General features: G+C 46.5%; 1 protein-coding gene across 4 annotated transcripts in view; it reads right to left on the bottom strand.

The window, feature by feature from the left end:
* Positions 1-22636, bottom strand: part of ARHGAP19 (Rho GTPase activating protein 19) — a 368551-nt gene that overhangs the window by 91622 nt on the left and 254293 nt on the right. For all 4 annotated transcript variants that reach the window (XM_078643585.1, XM_078643586.1, XM_078643587.1 and 1 more), the window contains exon 7: positions 20965-21030. In XM_078643585.1, the coding sequence (XP_078499711.1) occupies positions 20965-21030 (66 nt within the window). The remainder of the gene's footprint in view (positions 1-20964; positions 21031-22636) is intronic.

Genomic DNA, 22636 nt, shown 5'->3' with positions numbered 1-22636 from the left:
TGCAGTGCGGCCATTAAGAATATATGGTGCTAGGAGTTTGTCATTACTAACTCCACAACACCATAATGGCTACACTGAAAACTGTGGCGATTGGTATCAAACTTCTCAGCACATTAAACCTACACTGATGCCAGTGTGGGATTTAATGTAAAATGCACAACAGAGGGCATCCTTGAGATGCCCCCTTAAACTCGACCAACTCCTAGTGACCCGACTGAGTGGCTGCTTAGGCTGCCACAAACAGACATGTTTCTCGACCCCTGGGTCGAGAGCCTGCTGCTCTTGGGGGCCTGAATCAATGCACATAGTGGAACGAGGTGCCAAGCCTCCTCCCCAGGATGGAAAGGGTTCATGAAGGGGAAGCTTCAAAGACATGCTGCCTTTGTGAGCCTCCCCAGACCTTTTGCACCTTTCAGCAACTGGTCCCCACTGGTTCTACCCCCCACTTTGGGTGGGAGAGTCGGCGGGCAAACAAGTGAGGGAAAGAGATGTGCCACCTCTGCCAACTCCACCCCTCAGGTGGTGAGGCGGGGTGAAGCACAACTCTAAGTCCCTAGCCAACCAGGGACAGGTTCTTTTCCCCCCTCCCCCTGGAGGGTGGCACAATAGGGGGTGTACCCACCCCAGAGAAGGGACCCATTAGTCCCTGCCCTTACCTACCTTTAATGCCCCTAAATCTAGTATTTAAGGGGCACCCTGAACCTTGCTTCCTCAGATCCAGCCTGACAACAAGAAGAAAAGAAGAAGAAAGACCGAACAGCCGTGCAGCCAGCTAACAAGAGGAAGAGACGCCCAGTCACTTGGCCCCAGCCCTACTGGCCTGTCTCCATTCGAACCTCCTTCTGCGAAATCCCGGTGTGTCCTGCAGCCAGCAACCTCAAAAATCCGGAGGACCTGCCCGTCTTCACTTTCAAAGACTGCTTCTCCCGTGAACACCGGATTTGTTCAACGGCAACCTCTGGCAGCAGCAAGAGACCGCGAATCCAGCCCACTCTGCACTCGCCGAACCCTGCACGAACTTGAGTGGAAAAACACCATGAGGAGGTCGGCCCGGCGATCCTGACCCGAGATCCGGCGACCCCTGATCTGTCTCAAGCCTCCAGCCGACGCCTGGAGCCTAAATCCAGAAGACCCCCTAACCGCAACCAGGAGCTGGTAAGAAGATCCGACCCCAAAAGGCACCCCTGGACGAGACTCCCCACAGCCTTGTGTTCCCAAACCGACAGTGCCTAACCAACCCTTAACTTCCTAACTTACCTCTTCAAGTGGTGGTGGCACCCAGAAGTCCTTCGTCTCCCTGTCTGCAGTGCTTTTGCAAACCAGTGGTTCGCCATAGAAAACAGGGGCCCAACGTCAAAACACCACTCTGCACCCGACGGCCCCAGTGTCGCTGAGGGTGTACCTTTTGAGCTCCTTTGTTTCCACATTTCCCCTGACCTAAATCCTAGGAGCTTGGCTCCCACAACCCAGTGTCTGCTTGCCAAAACTCTGCACCTGGCAGCCCTAGTGCGCCCAGGGTATAACAGTGCATCACTGACCCTGGGGGACCCCAAGTCTAACCCCAAAACCTTAAATCCCACAGTCGATTACTTACCAGTGAACCGATAACCGGTTTTCCTCCATAGGATAACATTGACAATTCTCTACCAAAAAGCTTCTAAGTGTGGAGTTTTGAAATCTAAAAATATTCTTTAAAAATCGCACAAATAACCAAAACGTATTTACTTACCTGTTTACAGGAAATGTCCCAGTTCTGAATCCAGGTATCCAGCACGGAGTAAGAAAAGTAACGTAAAAAGTAACTTGCCTGTAATTTACTGAAAAAGCCTATTTATTCAAATGTACTGTATTTGCTAAGTGTTGCAACCTGCTGCACCCCTTGTAAATCAAACAAAGTACAAGTTCCATTGCATTTTCAAACTGTTCTATATTCAGCAACGTATTACTGAAAAGTATTTTATGCTTAACTGTGCCAGGCTGCTTGGTTCTGAAAATAAACAGTATATTTTTTATACAAAAAAATTGGTTTAGAGTTCACTTCTTGAGTGTGTGAATTCATTTGCTGACTGAGTGTGTACATGAAATGCTTAACACTGTCCTTTGATACTGCCTTACTGCTCGACCACTCTACCACAAAGAGAGAGTAAGGTTCTATCCAACTTTAACCACTGCCTACCTCTGGGATCACCTGGACTCTATACACACTAGATCTCATTTTGTTGTAGTATATATAGAGCCAGTTTCCTACAGTCTGTGACTTGAATTATGGCTGGAAGGGTTTGAGAGCTAAATGGACTGCGGGGTGTTTGATGTGATACAACATCTTTTTTGGGGACCACTTGCCTTGGATTTGAAGATGATCCATGTGGGCTCCGCAGCCTTGAAGTGACGCATCCGTCACTATGATCTGAAAAGGAACCGGTTGGTCAAAAGCAGATTGGACGGGGAGCACCACCATTTTATAGGAATGCTTCGCATGGAGGCACAAATGGATCCTGTCGTTCAAACTGCCCGTCGTTAGCTGATCCCACTGGTTCTCTAAGCATTCTTGGAGCGGTCGCATGGGGAGACCGACATTCAGAGCGAGAAACATTCAAGAGGCCATCGAACCTAGGAACGATGAAACTGTCCTCACTTTGAGATGAAATGCTGTCATAAGGAAGCAACATTTCTGAAGGATCGATAAGTGCCCTCCTCAGAAGGCCACATTTTAGTCTTGATGGTGTTGATGGATGCTCCCAGATAATGAATCTGAACAGGGATTAGTTTAGATTTATTGCGATAGATCTGAAGTCCCAAGCTTAATAGGAGTTTGCATGCCCAGTTGAAATAGAGTTGCGCTTCCTAAAAAGTTGACGCCTTTATGACCCAATGGTCTAGATGGGGATGGACAAAGACCCGGTGTTTCCTGCGATGGGCAGCCACGACTACCATGACATTTGAGAAAGTTCTGGATGCTGACTTGAGGCCACGGTATTGGTAATGGTCCTGCCACACCACAAACCTCAGGCATTTCCGATGTTTTTGTGCCACTGGGATGTGAAAATAAGCATCCTGGAGGTCAATGGAGCACAACCAATCACCTTTGTGGATATGGGGATAGATTTGATGTAAGCACAACATAATGAACTTTTACCAGCTAATCCATTTGTTGGCACATTTTAGATTGAGGATGGGTCTGAATTCGTTCTTGTCCTTTTTCTGTACTAAAAAATATTGGGAATAAATGTTGGTTCTCATTTTTTGGGGAAGAACAGTTTCCACCGCAGGTTTTTGAAGTAAAATCTTGACTTCCGATCCTAACATTTCCAGATGATGATTCGATGACTTTGGTGGTACCGTAGGAGGAGGACTTATGAACTTGAAACAGTAACCACTGATAACAATATTTAGTACCCAGGCGACATTTGTTGTTTGTGGTCACTCTGACAGGAAATTGTAAATGCTTCCCACCCCCTCCCCCCAACGGAGTGGGCAACAGAAAAGGGGTGAAGGAACAAGTCAGGGTTTTGTGCCTGTTGTAGGCGTTCCGTCTTGAGCAGATTTCTGGGAGGCGCATCCTCTAGGTGGCCTATGCTGAGGAGTATAGGGATACTGCTGTTGTTGACCCAGATACAATGAAGGAGTTTGAACTCTCTGAGAATAGGATCTACTCTGGTAAGGGCAGAACGATTCGCGTTGCTCCTTAGGCCTTTCTAGGACAACCTCCTTAAGTGTGTCCATTTCTGTTTTTGTAGGAGACATTATCATCCATGTGACTGCAAAATAATGAAGACCCAGAGAAAGGCAGATTGAAGATACGCTGCTGTGACTCCTGTTTCAGAGATGTGAGATAGAGCCACGCATGCCATTTGGCGGGCCACACCATGGCAGTGTTCATGAGCTAACACAAGAAGATGATGGACAGAGTGCTGAAGCTTTTCAACCACTCATTCCGGGGCTTAATCCATTGTTCTTTTTCTCACTATGCCACCCCTGTTTGGACCCAGCCATATGCAAATCAATGTTGACCCTGTGCCTCATGAGAACAGCCCAGCCCAAACTGCCACGCCAGGGCCTCCCTGAACCGGAAACAAGCATCTTGGGACCGGTTTCAGGGTTCCATCCCATATCAGCCAGGCTAGCTTGAATCCAGTGGCACAGAGAGCAAGGGACCCACATCTGGGCATACACTTGGCACTTAGTGCAAACATAGCAAACACAAGATGATGGACGGAGTGATGAAACTTTTCAACCACTCACTTCCAGTCACAGATCTGGGTTTAATCCATCGTTCTTTTGCTCACTGTTCCACCCCAGTTTGGACCCAGCCATATGCAGATCAGCCTTGACCCGGCTCCTCATGGGAACAGTCCAAACCCGAACTGCCAGGCCAGGTCGTCCAGGACCAGAAACAAGCATCCTAGGACCGGTGTCACGGTTTCACCCTTCATCAGAAAGGCTTGTTTGAATCCAGCAGCACAGCGAACAAGGGACCCACATCTGGGAATACCTTTGGCCACTTAGGCAGAACATAGCAAATGCAACAAGATGATGGACTGAGTGCTGCAACCTTTCAACCACTCACCCCCAGAGTGAGGAAGTAAGGGTAGTAGCATTGTATTTCTTTGTTGCTAATATTACCATAGAGTCTGCTAGAGGGTCCAACCGTAAGAAGAGTCGATCCTGTTTAGGTCGCCTGTATTTTTTTGTATTCTTGATGGAGCAGACTTAGCTGAAAAAGGGATCAGGAAGAGTTCCATGGCCGGTTCCAAGAGGCCTGGCACTTGAGGAAGGAGTGGACGCCGTGCATTGTTCTATCGTCTCAAAGATCACCGATGTGGCTGGAGAAGCATTAACATTTGGATGCTCAATTGTGCTGCTCCTCTCACTAAGGCTTCATATAAAGTATTAATGTCATCTATAGGAGAGACTAGAGGTGATGTAGAGTCAGTTAAATTAGGTGAGTAACATCCTGTAAAAGTGGAGGACTAGTATCTGGAACAATGGTGAGATTCTGACCATGATCCGAGTCTTCGTGACCAATGGCAATGATGATGATGATGATGCCTCCTGGATGACGAATGAAGCAATGTATGGTGGCTGTGAAAGCGATGGTGCATCCTAGAACGTGATCTTGACCTTGGCCATGGCGAAGAAGGTATTGGTGCAGCTGGGATTGGTACAGGTTGTGGAGGAGGCGGAGTCTGAGGGGGTGGAGGAGGCGGCGGAGGAAGTGATGAAGGAGTAACTGGTATGACCTCAACCTTGAATTGTCAGACCCGAGTGACGAATAAATGCAGCCACTTTTTCCTCTGACGTGTTGTCAATGTCCAAATCCTGTGGCGGTGCAACAGAGATTTGCTTGTCGACCGTCGTGGTCTCCTCGACGATGAACCACTCCTCCATGTCGAAATAATTGTTTGTATTGATGTTTAACTACGCCTCCGTGTCGACGGATGGAGAGGCTCCTATGCTGACCTACCCTTTTTCGAAGTCAATCTTCTCCTCTTTGCAGACGTTGAACCAACTCCTGACGGCGAACAGGTCGGTGCTGTACCTTGTCTCGAAGTCAACATTCTCGACGTCGACGGAGAAGGATGCAGTTTTCTGGCTGTAGACCTCGCTTTGGGCATTTTTTGTACACCAGAGGTCGAAGATGGATTGACCCTCTCCTCAGGATCCTGTGCAGGCTCCATCTGCTTCCTGCCCGGTTCTTCCGCGCCCTTGAGGATAATCTTTTTTCAAGTGGAGTTTGCCTGGAAAATGTTTTGCAGTGTTGCCAGTCTTTAAGAAGATGACTCACTGGAAGACAAAGAATACAGACACCATGTGGGTCCATTTTGGCTTTCTTTCTCCCACAGGAAGCGCACTTATGAAATAAATATAGCATTTTAAAAGATAAGCCCCAATTCCGGTCAGACAAATGCAAAAAATTTAAGGGAGAGTACAAAAAAGTCAAATGAAATGGAAGTCCTTCTCGAAGGATCCACTGGGCTGTTTGTCCTTGGATGCAGCTGCGGCCGTCGAGATTTTCGGCGCCAGTGCTCCCTTGGAGGACTTAACTCTGTTTTTCGAGAGTCTGACTCGTGCTTTCGAGAGTCTGTCAGGGGTTTAGGGGTCGACGTCTCTCCTACCTCTTTAGATGCCTTCTTATCGGTCTCTACGACAGTGTAGTCATCTGGTCCCTCGACGATGTTGTCCTCTTCGTCGCTGGAGAGGCCCAGGTCCCGAAGCAACGGAGGTTGGTCTTTGCCTTGCATGGTGTAGTTGGCTCTCCTCGGTCTCTCTCTAACCCGGAGTGTCTTCAGGGTGAAGGTTGAGCAGGCGCTGCAATCCTTGCTCTCGTGGTCGACTGGCAGGCAGAGGTTGCAGACCGGGTGCTGGTCCTTCTGCGCGTATTTGTGGAGGCAGTTACGGCAGGATTTAAAAGGTGTTTTTCCATTCTTGCGCTCAGGGGGCTCCCTGTGTGCGCATTCTCAGTTGGACGTCGAAGATCTCGACGTTCTCCTCCTTCTTCGTCGTCCCCAGGCTTGGTGATCTTGTTCCTCGGTATCTTCTCCAATCTTTTCTGTGTAAAATTCATCTTTTTCCTCTTCTTTCCTCCAAAAACTCTGGAGCCTCTCGGTGACGATCCAGACCCAACGGCGTAAAAAAGAATCTGAAGATGGCGCCCAAAGGTGGGAGCTTCCGCAGGAAGCGTGCCGACATCACAGGAAGTACACCAAAAGGTGGGACGTCGACACCCGCCAGGGCTACGAAAAAAAAAAAAAAAGATTCACGCTTCAAAACTGCCTCTAGCCAAGCATGATGGGATACTGGATGTCTCTGGGGCCTTAAAGGTACCATGGCTATTGTCAGCTCTTATAATGGCAGCCTATGAGCCAACACGGTTTTGTGCTTCTTCATTTTTATACCTTTCTAAAAAAGGGTTTGTGAAAGACATTTGAATTGTTTTACAAAATTATTATGCATTCATATGAATAAACACCTCTACTTGCAACCTTTTTTATATGTAAAATGAAGAATTTGGCCATTGTAGTCTCCTCCTACAGGCTGCATAATATTATTCTTTCGTAAGTGGCTCTGCAAGCCTTCCCGATGAAAGGCGAACATCTACGCTTAAGATATATTGGATAAAGTGCTCCGGGTCCCCGCACGTGGGCGGGACTATTCAGTGCTTATGACTATACATGGAAATCCCCTACGAGAGAAGACAAACATATGCACAAGCCCTTTTATTAAACATACACCGAAACACGATTTGAACAACAAAGGCTGATCAGGGAAACTGAGAACGGTCAACAGGGCTTATTTGCAACCTTTAACCATGACCCTGGTAAAATCTTGCTCGTTCAAGGGTAAGATTAAGAATATTACACCATACAACTTTTGACATAAAAGCTCAACACACTTCTCCCCACAGCAGAAGATGAAATGAGCCCAAAGGCCTGAGCAAATGGGCTTGATGGAAGGGCAGCTCATGGTCAAGATGAAATCTACCATTTCTGATGAATAATCATCAGGTGTCACCAACAGGCAGAATTTATACCATCATGGCACTGCCATACATGGCCAGCCGCGTAAGAAACAAAAGATTAATATCCCCCAAACAACCCTAGTATAGGGAAAAAATGAAATAGGCATATCATTAACAAGAGAAGTTAGGCTTCGGTCTCACTTCTTCTATCACGGTAACGCAGTAGAGTTGGCCTGGGCACCAAAATGATGGATGCCATCAAAGGGCATATCGACCAAAGCAACTTGACAGGCTCTGAAAAGCCTGAGCTACTTAACTAGGAACGACGACCTAGTGCCACAGAGGATGCAAAGACGTGACCCACTGAATCAGTGGTATCCATGCCATATTGAATAATAAGCTTAGCTTCCCGTTGGCCATCCCTAATCAACGGTTCTATATTCAAACGGAGGCCATCTGGAATTAATGGCAACATAGTATGCAAGGTATCCCACAAAGTGTGAGAAAAACACCCAAGAACACAAGATGTGTGAGTGAACCTTAAAGTAGAACTAGTTGAGGAAAGAATATGCCTGCCACACAAATCGTGCCTGCCAGAATCTCTATTCAAAGGAATATTAGGAAGAGAATCAATATCCTGTGAGGCTGAAGCCACCTGGAATACTAAACTACGAGAAGTCGGATGCTTGAGGAGACGGGTTGGTTCTCCAGAATCAGGTAAGTGCCTGCAAGACATAGCATGATCCACGAGACACCCCGTATCAGGCTTAGCCCAAGTGCCCAACAATATATTGTACAGGGCCTCGCTGTATGGGAGAACAGGCTCCGCCCCTGTCTGACCTTGATAAAGGACTTCAATCATGGGATCAGTGGACTTCTCCACCGCAGGAAGAGTGAATTCCAAAATAATAGCCAGCCATTCTCAATATATATGCAAAAGAGGAATTCCCCTCAGTAGGAAGATTAGGAGGAGACAGACCTGAGGCCGGGGAAAACTCCTGCCCACTAACCTCGCCATGTGCAGAAAGTCCACTCTCCTCTACAAGAGCCAGAGTAGAGTCAGTAATAGACTTTATTTTATAAACCATATCTAGGGGTATATGTGCAGGACCTGTTAAAAAAGCTCCTGGTTCCTTCTACTTAAGAAACAATGTAACAAATGCCATGCCATTCCATCATTTCTTGTGTTCAAATGTTTTTATTGGTTGCTTTCTGAACAAATGAATACATTAAACATAGATAAAAGTAAATACCATACTACTAAAGGACTTAAATATCAAGGAAAGAAAGGTAAAACAAAGAAACACAAACCATACACAGCCAGTGAGCATCTACTTGTGGCCAGTCTTGTACCATTACCCTGGACGCGAAAAAGGCGTTCAACAGAGTCTCATGGTTATTCTTGAGACACTGTTTGCTATCTTTTAATCTAGGTAGCTCATTCGTCACCATGGCTTTTTCAATGTATTCAGAACCCACTGCACGCATCGCGATCAATGGAACCTTATCTGATGCATTTACTCTTGAGCAGGGCACTAGACAAGGTTGCCCCCTTTTCCCTTCCCTTTCTGCTAGCCCTTGAACCGTTACTTCAAGGCATTAAACAGAACCATGAAATAAAAGGTGTAAGCTTTAAAGATCTCCAGGTTAAACTGGACGCTTACCCGGACGACATTCTCAGTCACGGAGGACCCATGCCGTTCCATTACAGCCCTGATACAAACCATAGAAGTTTATTCGTCCCACTCCGGCTACAAACTGAACAGAGAAGTCAGAAGTCAAACCCCTCAAAATCTATTGCACTAGAGAGATTCTAGGTGATTCGGGCCTCACCTGCAGCCGGGATTCATTAAACACCTAAGGATGGAATTGGCAGTAATATTCTAAAGTCTTTACAACAGAATGAAACCACCACTCTGGGGAAAATCAAAAACTTTCTAGACACATGGTCCCAAGATTCTTCACATGGTGGGGGAGAATCGAAACCAACAAGATGATTACGCCATTAGTGAACTACCTAATAACCATGCTCCCTCTTACATTGACTGAGGAGTTCCATCGGAAAATAGGTATCCTCATCTCCAAGTTCCTATGGCAAGGTAAAAAGGCCAGAATTAGTCTGAACAAACTCAGGCTGGACAAATCTATTGGGGGAGTAAGCCATTCCATCATTTCAATATTTAAGCGATGACTGCTTAGGATAGAGAAGTAGGTATCAGAGAAAGGTGGCAAAATAGATTATTTCTGTGAATACCCAGCCCACTTTCCTCTACGTAAACTATGGTCTGTGGACATCACGCGTTATAATGGACACAGACACCACTTGCGGGTGTTCACACTGCTGGGGCTGGCACAGGTGTCTGAGCACTTTATGGCAAAGGTGTTTAATGTGTGGAAGCTTCATACCCCTGGCGGCCACATGACTCCATGAGATTTTAAATATTTCTCACTCCTGAGTACAGTAGGTGCATCAGAAGTAAAAATACAGAGTACAGGTTGTAGAAGTGGTGAGTATGGACTATGAGTAGCTCTTTTAATGTTGTAAGTCATAAGGTTTTTATAAATGGTCTGTACTAACCTAGATTGTAACTTGCCACCTGTTTGTAAGACTATGTACACACTGCTCCTTTTATCGCTGGATCAATCCCATTTCCAATTGAGACTCCTTCACTAAATTCATGGCCGCTTCATATACAAAAACCTGGCTTCCCACTTAAACTCTTTTGGATTATCTACCTATTCCAAGTTATGTATATTAAGGAAGATCTGATGACTGAGATTTGTTGTTTATCAGAGGGAGACTAACAGTCTTAAAGTACTTTTTATTGGCCACCGGTATTTCACCAAACCAGACTTGGTGTGATACAAAAAGTAGGAGAGTAATTTCTAACACCTTCTAGGAAGTACACATACCTCGAAGTAGGACACCTTTGAGAGAAAAATTAAAGTGGAAAATATATACTAGTCAGATTTAAGAACGTTTGTTAGTTTGTACCAGAGCCTAGTGAGTACATTTCAGTAAATTTATCAGCAGCCGAGTCAGGTTGGCACGTGTAATATCTTGCTTTTGGCTCTATTTTGAGAAAGCTTGCCACTGTACTTTTTGAAGAGCAAGGCTAGCAAATACAAAAAAATGACCAACAAACATGCGCCTTGTGGCATACCTCATTTCCACTGTAAATATCACTATTTTTGTTTCAAATATGGACAGATCCACGGGCTTTAAGGTCATTACGCTACAGTAGATGGGTGATAGTTGGACACTAGAGAAAGAAAACAGCCATAATTAACCAAGAGCGCCATAGCTGCTGCAGGGAAAGTTAAGCCTTCTTGTATTCCTCTGCAAAGCTGTCGTCAAGTAGATCAAGAGCCAGACAATGCTGACAAAATGAAGGCAGTGGAGGCTGGCCAACACTTCCAAAATGTGTTCATAAATGGTTATCCAAAGTGTGGTTACATGATCTACACAGACTACGCAATTCTCTTTTATAATACAAGCAGGGAGCTCAGAAAAGACAAAATTAAGAGAAAGTTCCTGGTCCACATATATATCTGAACTGATGTTAGCAATGCACGGCGCGTGGGGATATAGCACTCCATTGGCTCTGAAAAATTAATGTTCAAAGATGAAAATGTAAGTTTGCCACCATAAAATACTAACATGACCGCCACTGAGGGGGTGAACAGGTTTCCTCTTTCATGCCCAAAACCTCTCTCAAAAAAAGGTACTTGAAGATGCTCAGATACCACATCTTCGGTTACTATGGATAAGCCAAAGTAATATTTATTATGTGTTGAAACCCTTTATGAAAAAGGAATTCATTCAAAAGCCCTGAAATGGCTGAGCTCATTCCTCAGTAACCGTACACAAATAGTCCAACTAGGTCAGTTCCAATCCAGACCAAGCGCCATCAGCTGTGGTGTCCCGCAGGGAGCATCGCTGAGCCCCACCCTATTCAATGCCTAACTATCATCCTAGGCCAAAATCTGCGAGAAGTGGGGAATCGCAATTTGCTCCTATGCGGATGACACACAGCTAATGGTAGCCCTGGGGGAAGCACCAGAAGTCTCGAAAATAAAACTCCACAACTGCCTTTCGGAAATGGCACAGTGGATGCGCGAGCACTGCCTGAAACTAAACGCAGGGAAATCGGAGATCCTGCTCTTTGGAGGGGCTAAACTAATATGGGATGCCACATGCTAGCCACAAACACTCGGCGCAGCCCCTGTCCCTAAACAAAGGGTAAGAAACCTGGGTATTCATATTGATGATGCTCTCTCCATGAAGGACAACGTGCAGGCCCTTTGCGGTAAAGGTTTCGCAACATTGAAACTGCTATCCAGACTCTTCTCCTGGGTTCCGCTGGACTGCAGAAGAACAGTCACACAGGCCCTGCTCATAAGGCAGCTTGATTATGGAAACGCCCTATTCGTGGGCATGAATGAGCACCTTTTCGCGCGGCTCTAGGTACTTCAAAATGCCGCAGCCAAACTGGTCTGCAATCAAAACAAATCTACCTCTGCATCAATGTGCATGAAAAGCCTCCATTGGCTACCTATTCGTCAAAGAGCAGTATTTAAACGGCTCTGTCAGGCACACAGAGCCTTGTATTTAAGCGGCCCAAAGATGCTATAGGAGAAAATTGAATTCTATGTCCCCACAAGGAGCCTCCGCTCCTTACACCAAGCATTAGCCAGAACGAATAGTTTTCTTACCTGTCGGTGTAGTTTTGCAGATTGAAGATCTTTCTGGATTCACTATGCTGTGCATTATTCCGCGGTCTTGTGGTTGGGTCCGGATTCGTAGTCTTTTCTTTTTTTTTTTTTTTTTGTCTTAGCCCAGGTAGGCGTCGGCGTCACACCCCCTTGGGTGTATTTCCGGTGACGTCGGCATGCTTCCTGCGGAAGCTCCCACTCCTGGGCGCCATCTTCGGGATCTTTTTTTCCGTGTTTCTTTCGTTTCCGAAGTAATGGCAATGTTCTATTTAGTTGGTATTTTACCGCTTGGTACTTTTAAAGTCCTTTCCTTAGTTAACCACCTCTTCTCTCTCCAGCCTCATCTTTCTGGCGGAGGTGGGTGGGTTCGCTAGTGAATCCAGAAAGATCTTCAAGCTGCAAAACTACACCGACAGGTAAGAAAACTATTCGTTTAGCAGCGTGAATCTTTCTGGATTCACTATGCTGTGCATAGATTTTGTAGCGGTTTCTCATCTCTGTGGCGGCTGGGTGGATGATGAGCGTTGGGTGTTGAATATGTGCTGTAGCACCTTCTGTCCAACTTGAGCTTCCTTGTTCATTTGTATGTCCACACAGTAGTGCTTCGTGAACGTGTGCACCGAAGCCCATGTTGCCGCCAGGCATATGTCCTCTATGGGTGTGTTAGCCAGGAAGGCTATTGTAGCGCCCTTCTTCCTGGTGGAGTGGGCACGTGTCCCCTCTGCCAGCTCTTGTCCTGCACGCTTGTGGCAGAGTTGAATTGTCTGTGCGATCCATCGTGCAATGGTCTTTTTGGTTACAGCTTTCCCCATGAAGCTGTTTGCGAATGACACAAAAAACTGTTTTGTTTTCCTGTGTCCCTTTGTCCTTTCAATGTAGTGCATGACTGCCCTTCTGGCGTCCAGGGTGTGCAGAGCTCGCTCTGCGCTGGTTGTTGGTTTTTGGAAAAAACTCGGTATCTGTATAGACTGGTTCATGTGAAATTTGGATACCACCTTCGGCATGAAGTGTGGGTCAGTCCTCATCACAACTCTATCATTGTGTATTTGTATGTAGGGTTCTTGTAGCGTCAGCGCTTGAAGTTCGCTTACTCTGCGTAAGGACGTTATTGCAACCAGGAAGGCTGTTTTCATAGTTAGCATCTTTAGGGAGGCCTTGTGAAGTGGTTCAAAGGGCTCTTTCATGAGTTCCGTTAGGACTGTGTTCAAGTTCCATGCAGGTGGCGGCACCCGCTTGGGTGGTGCGATCCTTTTCGCTCCTTCTAGGAATCTCTTCACCACCTGTGATGTGAAGAAGCTCCTGCACGATTCTCCCCTTGTGTAGTCGACTATCGCTGCCAAGTGAACTCTTAAAGAGGATGAGCTAAGGTTCTTCTCCAGCAAGTGCGTCAGGTACCTTAGCACTGTGGAGTCCCTCTTCATCTTATTGTGGAGTCTTTCCTGTCTGCACCATATTGTGAATCGTTTCCATTTCGCAACGTAGCACTTCCGAGTGCTGGGCCTTCGTGCCTCCCGAAGTACCCTCAGGGTGCTTTCTGGTAGTCTCAAATGTGCGAACTCTATGTCCTCAGGAGCCACGCTACTAGGCTCATGCCCTCTGGCTCTGGATGTAGTACCTCTCCGTTCTGCATGGAGAGTAGGTCTTTACTCCTGCTGAATCTGTGGGGTGGACACTGTGTCATCTCCATGATCTGCGAGTACCATGTCTGCCTCGCCCACTGTGGTGCGAACAGTATCAGTGTCATGTTGCTCGCTCTGCACTTGCTCAGCACTCTGTGCATCAGTGGTATCGGGGGAAAGGCGTAAGCAAATGTCCTTGACCAATCTATCCATAGGGCATTCCCCAGTGACCCCTCCTCGGGCTGCCTGGATGCGAAGTTTTGTCATTTTGCATTCTGGCGTGTGGCAAATAGGTCCACCGATGGTGTTCCCCATCTGTCGAACAGGTACCTTGTCTCCTGAGCATTGAGCTCCCACTCGTGGGATGCCGATGTCTGCCTGCTGAGCCAATCGGCCTGTATGTTGTCCTTCCCTGGTAGGTGTATGGCTAGCAGGTCTATCTTGAGAGGGATGGCCCATCTCCATATCTGCTGCGCCAGCGTTGAAAGCGGGGCTGACTGTGTGCCCCCCTGCTTGTTGATGTAGAACATCGCAGTGGTGTTGTCTGTTTGTATCAACACCTTGTGTTTGTACAGTCTTGTTTGAAAGGCTTTCAGTGCAAGGAAGATTGTCTTCAGTTCTAGGTAATTGATGTGTTTTGCCGCATCTGTTGGCGTCCACAGTCCCCTCACCTTGAGCTCTTCCATGTGAGCGCCCCATCCCTTCAGGGATGCATCTGTGGTGATGGTCACTGTTGGCGTTGGGGGCGTTAGCGGCTTTCCCCTTGTTATGTTCTCCATGGTCCACCATGCCATCTCCTTCTGCACTGCGTGCGTTACAACCACTAGATCCTCCCAACCGCCTGTAGCTTGTGACCATTGCTCCTGTAGCCATTCTTGAATGGGTCTCATGTGGAGTCGTACATTTGGTAACAGGTGGATGCATGATGCCATCACGCCCATGATCTTGCTCGCAGCCCTCACTGTCCGAGCTTGTCCCTTCCGGTAGAGGCGAGTTTCCTTCACCAGCGCCCTCGCCCTCTTCTCGCTGGGGAACACCTTGCCCTGTAAGGTGTTGATCTGTGCTCCCAGGAAGATCTTGACCTGTTCCGGCTCCATTGATGATTTCTTCCAATGGATGGAGAACCCCAGGCTTGTGAGCGTGCTCGTCACTGTATGTGCGTGCTGCTTGCATTTCTGGTATGAGTTTGCTTTCACCAGCCAGTCGTCCAGGTAAGGGCATACGTGTATTCCTTGCCTTCGTAGGTGCGCTGCGACTGCTGCGAGGCACTGTGTGAAAACTCTTGGTGCTGATTTTAGTCCGAAGGCCAGTGTCGTGAACTGGTAGTGGCTTTCTCCAATGGTGAACCTGAGCATGTGTTTGTGCTTTCTGTTCATTGGGATGTGCAGGTAGGCGTCTTTGAGGTCTATTGTGACCATGAAGTCCCCGGTCTGCAATTGTGGGAGCACCTCTTGCAGGGAGGTCATTTTGAATTTTTGCGTTCTTATGAATTTGTTCAGGAACCGTAAGTCCAGAATGGGTCTCATTGTCTCGTCTACCTTTGGTACCAGGAAGTACGTTGAGTATATTCCTGTGTTTCTTTCCTTGACGGGTACCCGTTCTATGGCCTGCTTCCGCAGGAGTTCCTTTGCCTCCTCCTGAAGACACTGCAGCTGCTTGCTTGCTAGTGTTTTTCTTTTTGGTTTTCTGCTTGTTGGCCTCCCCTCCAACTCTATGCAGTATCCGAATTGGATAATGTTGAGGATCCATTTGTCTGATGTGATTTCTCTCCACTCTCGGAGGTAAAATCTTAATCTTCCTCCCACTGGTGTCATGTGGTTGTAGGTGTCCAGTTTGTCTTGACCCATCTGTACGTGCTGCCCCATGGGATCTTTTTTGTGGGCGGGCACACTGAGTTTTTGGAAGTCACTTAGAGGTGGGCTGCTGTCCCCCTCTTCTATTTTGTCCCCGTCCATTTCTCCCTCGAAAGGACTGGCCTCTTTGTTGGTACTGCCAGAACTGCTTTTGCTGACCATGCTGAGCCTGCGAGTCTGCCTGGTGCGTTTGCTGGAAAGCCTGGTGTGATGTACCTGGCTGGTTTCCGCCGGGCCTCCGTGACGGGGTGCCTCTCTTGTTCCCTCTGAACTGCAATGCTCCCATGGATATTGCTGTTTCGTTATCTTTTTTCAGTTGACTGAGCGTTTCATCAACGGTTGTTCCGAAAAGCGTGTTGACGTTGAACGGTGTGTTCAGGATGCTGTGTTGCACCTCCGGTTTGAAACCTGAGATCCTGAGCCAGGCGTGCCTCCTTTCCGTGACGCCCATCATCATGAGCCTGCTGGCGGTGTCTGCCCCATCCAGGGCCGTCTTAAGGCAAGAATTTACCGCGTTTTTTCCCTCTTCAACCAGCTTTTCGGCCTTCTGCCTGGCATCCTGGGGCAGGTCCTTCACCAACTGCCCCAGCCCTTCCATGATCTGGTACATGTGCCTGTTTATCAGGGCGTTGGAATTAGCCATGCGCCAGTGGGTCGCGGCATTCCGTTCGATCCTTCTGCCCACCAGATCCATCCTTTTGCTCTCCTTATCCGGTGGCGGGCCCGAGGTAGTGGGTACGTTAGCCCTCCTCCTTGCTGTGGCCGTGATAATGGAGTCTGCGGAGACCGTGCCCTGAATGTAGGCCGGGTCCTTTGTGGAATGTTTGTACTTCTTCTCAGTTCTGGGAGTTACTGCCTTGCATGTTGCGGGCTCCCTGAATGCTTCCTTCCCCTGAGCCAAGACGCTTTCGAGCATTGGAAGGAACTGGCTCCTCGTCTGTGTTGGGAGCAATGTTTCTAGAAGGAAGTCTGCTTTCTGCTTCTCTTCGTCGAGCTTGAGCTTGAAAGCTGCTGCGGCAGATTGTATCACCGAGTTGTAGGCCCCGATGTCGTCCGGCGGCGAGGGCCTCGAGGGGTAAGTGTCGACCACCTCCTCCGGGCTGTCTGTGTCGACATCTATGTAATCTACCTCCTGTAGGTCAGAGGGTGCCGACTCTGTGTCCGTCCTGCTTTCCTCTTCCTCCCCATAGTTGTAACTATCGTAGGGATTCTCGTACTCCTCCTGGTCGTCGATCACCTCGACGTCCTGGTCTTGTTCCTCGGCGACTTCGGCGATCTCCTCCTCTTCCTCGACCGCCTCCACCACCGGTGGCTTGGTCTTGTGAGGGATCGTGAAGGCTTTCATCTTTGCGTCGAAATCTTTCTTCCGCTGCATGATGTTCTCCATTTCGGCCTCGAGACGCCTTCTCTTCTTCTCCATCTCGGCCGCGTGTTCCGCGTCGGATGGGTCGGCCGTTCTTTTCGGCGGATGGCTCGTCGTCGTGCCTTTCGGTGTCGAAGTTTGACGTCGACGTCGATCCGGATTTTGGGTCTCTGGTTGTCGGTTTTGGGTCTTTCTCCCTCGGCGTCGATCGATCCTTTTCGGGGACGATTTTCGACGTTTTCTGCTGATCAGCAGCTCTCGGAGCCGAGGACTCCTTCTCGGAGGATCCGCTGGGCCTGGGAGTAGTCGCGGACGCCGCCTTTTTTGGCGTCGGCGCTTTCGGGGTCTTGCCCTCGATTTTTCTAGACTCAGAGTCTCTCGGGTTCTTGGGGGCCGAAGAGTCTCCTACCTTGTCAGAAGTCTTCGTGTAATCGGTCTCTACGACCGTGTAGCTGTCGTCTTCGGCGGCAGCGTTGTCTTCTTCCTCGGAGGACATCCCCAGCTCGTAGAGGGACGGAGTCGAGGCCTTCCCCTGCAGGGTGGCGTGTGCTACCCTCTGCCTCTCTCTCACACGAAGGGTCTTCGGGGCGAAGGCGGAACAGGCGTTGCAGTCTCCTCTTTCGTGGTTCACCGGTAGGCAAAGGTTGCATACCGGGTGCTGGTCCTTCTGCGCGTACTTGTGGTGGCAGTTACGGCAGAACTTGAACGGCGTGTTGTCCATCATCGAGCGTCCAGGGCCTCCCTGGTCGCGTGTTCGTCGACGGTCGTCGAGGATCTCGATGAAAAACGCCTTCTCCTTGCTGACTTTTCGTCGCTGAAGTCCCCTGGAGTCTTCAGATGACTTCTCCTCGTCTTTTCTGTATTTTCTTTCTTCTTTCTCCAAAAATGTCTGGAGCCCAAACGGGAACGATCCAGACCCGACCGCGGAAAAAAAGAATCTGAAGATGGCGCCCAGGAGTGGGAGCTTCCGCAGGAAGCATGCCGACGTCACCGGAAATACACCCAAGGGGGTGTGACGCCGACGCCCACCTGGGCTAAGAAAAAAAACAAAGAAAAAAAAACAAAGAAAAGACTACAAATCCGGACCCAACCACAAGACCGCGGAATAATGCACAGCATAGTGAATCCAGAAAGATTCACCCTGCAAAACTAAGCGTATTAAGAAGGTGAGGACTGGAGGGCGCTCCTTCTCATATCTGGCAGCCAGGAAATGGAATGAGCTCCCCTTGGACCTACGGCTCACTCCCAGCTACTTGATTTTCCGAAAAAAAAAACTAAAAACCCACCTATTTTCTAAACATTAAATGACTCGCACCCCTTCTCAGCAGCCATGCCTTGTATTTTTTGCTTCCAGCGCCGTGATATCCCTTGGGATGAGTGTTGCGCTTTATAAATAAATAAATAAATATGAAGATTTATTCATATTATTCCTTTAAGGCCCAGCAGGCCCCAGCCCACACAAAACTACCATAGTGTCTCTAAAAGCCAGGTAACATATTACATTTATATTTTTAAGGACGTCAGAAAAGTGACTATACCTCATAACTAATGGGGATAGAGAGTAAAGTCGTATAAGGATCTCAGGTGCAAATAATTACTGTTACAGTGCTTTATTTATCACTGATTCAATTATTTTTAATATTTACATTTCAGGAAGATTCTGATTGACTTTTAAGTAGTTTTGAAGTGCCAATTGCAGCCAACAGTTGTAATTATAATTTTTATTCAAGTTTCAGTAAACATTTTTATTATGATATTTTCCATCAATTAGTTTATCATAGCCGTTAAGCATACAGTGAAAATCAGTGGCAAAGGCAATTGGTCTGGCCTTTGTGAGTAGCGTTTTATTTTTGTAATTGCAAGCATATACCAAAAAAACACATACCACTAAATGAAAAAGAAAAATGTGGATGCTACATGATGGCATTAACAAATTAGATTGAATACAAATTCACTGATGACCGATTTACAAGAGTTCTGTTTTTTAATAACAAGTCTTTCAGTTGTACCATGCAGTTTAATATTACTGCCTTTTGGGAAAGAGACCAGAATAAATCACACATAAGGAAGCACCCAAATCGCAGGCACCTACAATGTTAAACCCTTTAGAACGTTTAAAAGGAGATATAAATTTAAATCACCATTTAACTGGATACCAAATGCCGGGAAAAAAAGCTATTTAGAGTTGATATACAAAAAAAACCCAAAACCCCCACTTTAAACAGCTTTGACACGGAAGACGAATAACTTTTATGTGGAGGTAACCAGAGTGGTCAGTTTTTGATTAGTCGCCCAAAGTGAAAGGACCCCTTTGGGTAAACTACACTTATGCTTTGCCCCATGCTGTATACTATGTTGGGAAGAAGCAAAATGTCATTGGTAATTTAGCGGACCAATTCATGAAGGCCTCTGAACAAAACACCCTCTCTGTATGTATATTACATATATTTTTTGGGAGGGAAAACAATCTGTAGATACAAATAAAGAGCTGTGTCAAGGGTCAAACATAGTATGCATTGACAAACCCAATAGGTGAAGCTTTAGCTGTCGACCATTTACCTTTACAAATTCTTAATTTGTTGGTGAATGGTTTTTGTATTAAGGCGCGTGACACACAAGTTGCCCTGTAGCAGTTGTGGGAAAGCTAATGTACAAACAGAACAATGCAGAACAATGTCATACATTCCCCCAGTAAAGAGGTCCTCACTGTACTGGAAACAAGCATCCTAGGACTGGTTTCAGGGTTTCACCCCTCATCAGCCAGGACAGATTGACTCCAGTGGCATGGACAGCACAGGATCCATGTCTGGGCATAGCCGTCCCACTTGGGGTGACAAATGAAAAAAGAACAATTGATGGACAGAATGCAGAACAGGTCATACATTCTTCCCAGTACAGAGATCTGGGCCTAAATCCATCGTTTTTTTACTCCCAATGCCATTCCAGTTTGAACCCAGCCATGTGCAAATCAGTCTTTACCCTGTACCCAATGGGAACAGTCCAGCCTGAACAGCCAGGCCGGGTCCTCCCTGGACTGGAAACAAGCATCCTAGGACCGGGTTCGGGGTTCACCCCTCACCAGCCAGGATAGATTGACTCCAGTGGCATGGAGAGCACAGGACCCACTTCTGGGCATACCCGTCCCACTCGGGGTGACAAATGAAAAAAGAACAATTGATGGACAGAAAGCAGAACATGTAATACATTCACCCCAGTACAGAGAACTGGGCCTAAATCCATCTGTATTTTAAAAAGTTTTTTTTTTACTCGTCATTCCAGTTGTAAGCACAACAAGCACTGACTAAAAGACAAAATGCATAAATATTTAAAGGTAAAAGCACTCATCGAACATGTGGTTCCAACCACTGAAATGGACCACTTATTGTGCAGAGATGCACACTGTGCAAGGGCAGAATGCCATCACTTACAGTTAGATAAGGTTATGGCTAAGGTGCGACAACCCTGTGCCCCATGCTCTATGCTGTGGTGGGAAGAAGCAAAATGTAAATGACAACAGCAGACCAATAGATCAAGAGGGTTGACTGGAAGCACGGGTCAAGAAGTATGTATGGTGTATATACCGTTATTAGAATCATAATTTCTTTGCTAATGACAGACCTAAAAATCGAGAAGTAAAGCCACAGGTAATCTCCTGTTTTCCGCAGACTTCACAATTATTTTTTAAGCAGTTTCAGCAGGGTGTTAGAATATTCCAAGAGAAGGTAGCATAAGAGTTGTGATATTTTGAAATCTAAAAATGAATGGGCAGAAAGCTTTAAAATAAGAGGCAGCTTTACAAATAATAGAGCTTGATCGCATATGAAGGCTGTCCAATGAAATGGACGTTCATGGAGTTAAGAAATACAAAAGCAATCTCCTGCAAACAAACAAACATCATTCTCTAAAAATCTTGGCTTTGGGCACGGCAGTTATCAAGGAGTAAGCTGTTCTTACCTTGGAAGCGTGGGTTGTTGAGCCCAAATAGTGCAGCCTGGAGTGTTCTCGGATATACGCAGGTGCCTGCAAGAACAAGCAGTGCATTGCATTTAACCACAACAGATAATCCCATCAGAATTTGTGTTGCTTCATTTCATTATACAGTTGGTTTAAGTTTTTCCTACCTATAACTCTGCTCCTGTACGTAATTGAGGACTTGTAGAAGTGTCTCTATCAAACATGATTGCCCTCTGCAATGGCAGTAATTGGAGACAATGCTCTGTGCATAAGGCGCAAAAGTTTAACATCTTCATAATTGAGTCACAGGAAGTTCAGAGGCACCCTCCTGTCAAATTACTTCAGCTGTCTCCTTTACTTCTTTTAGAGCAGTCATTGTTCAATATCTATCAATCCTTTAACTACAAACCCACAAAAGGCAATGGTAGGAATGGTTGCAAATATTTTAATCACCAGCAATTGGTCAGGTAGCATTCCAGCCCATCGTTTGACTACTATGTCACCTACAATTAGACTCAGCCATAAGCAAATCAATCTTGATCAAGGTAGGCCTTCTCTGAACCGGAACACAAGCAATCCAAGAACCGTTTGGGCTTAGCTGGGCCTCTTCAGCAGCACGGTCCCAGTTGCACAGTGACTGACTGTCCCTGCTGGAGCAGGACCAAGGCTGATTTGCATATCTAATCTGTGGTGGCATAGTGTGCATAAAATATTGAGTTAAAGTGCTACCCTGAGTGATTGCCAGTGGTCGGATTATCTGCAATCATGTCTCCAATCACCTTTTGAGTGTTTGATGTAATCTCCTAAATGCCCTACGGTCTGCTCAGACATAGGTCCCGTGTACACTGTGACATTGGAACCAAGCTGCACTCAACTGAAGAGGCTCAAACAAGCAAAAACCTCTCTCAATGTGTTTGTATTCTGGTTCAGAGAGGACCTGGCTTAGCAGTTCTAGCTGGACTGTTCCCACTGGAGCAGGATCAAGGTTGACTTGCATATGACTGGGTGTAATGTGATGTGGCATGGTGGACAAAAAAAATGGGTTAGATTGCTACCCAGTGATTAGACTTATTGCAAGCAAGTCTACCTCAAATTTTGTGCTTTAATCCTTAAACTACCTCAACAAACTGGTGCAAAATCTACAGGTGAACAGTTTTCTTAAGTAGATTTTGTCACCATTTGCCATCAAAGACATATAAAATGAACTTTCATCAATGGATAGAATAGTTCATTTCTTTTCACTATTTATTTCAAATCAAATATTCTTTATTCGGATGCCATAGTTTTTAGGAAACCATAAAAGTACATAAGAAACAATTCTTAAGATAGAACTTTAAAAACATGGATAAAAAGAAAGCGGAAACAATTATACATACAATCATTGTTATAGTGCTGGGAGTTCAAAGAAACACAATTCTGATTAAAGTGCTAGTGCATCAGGAATTAATCGTAGTTTAGGCGATATTTAATACAGGCCTTCAAAAAACAAGCAATATGCTGGATGGAAGTTTTACTAATTTCTTGTGTCAGTCGTAGCTCTCGTAGGTGAGATAAGCATGTAGTTTTTAGGTTTTTCCTCGTTGTTTCTAAGATAGTTAGTGGATGGAAAAAGTAAAATGCTAAATTTAAATCATTCAGAAAAATTACTCACATAGACCAACCAAGTAATCTT

The sequence above is a fragment of the Lissotriton helveticus genome, chromosome 5_1 (assembly GCF_964261635.1).
Source record: "Lissotriton helveticus chromosome 5_1, aLisHel1.1, whole genome shotgun sequence".
Taxonomy (NCBI): Eukaryota; Metazoa; Chordata; class Amphibia; order Caudata; family Salamandridae; genus Lissotriton; species Lissotriton helveticus.
Note: the sequence above shows the minus strand (reverse complement) of the source record. Positions and strands in the feature narration are given on the sequence as shown.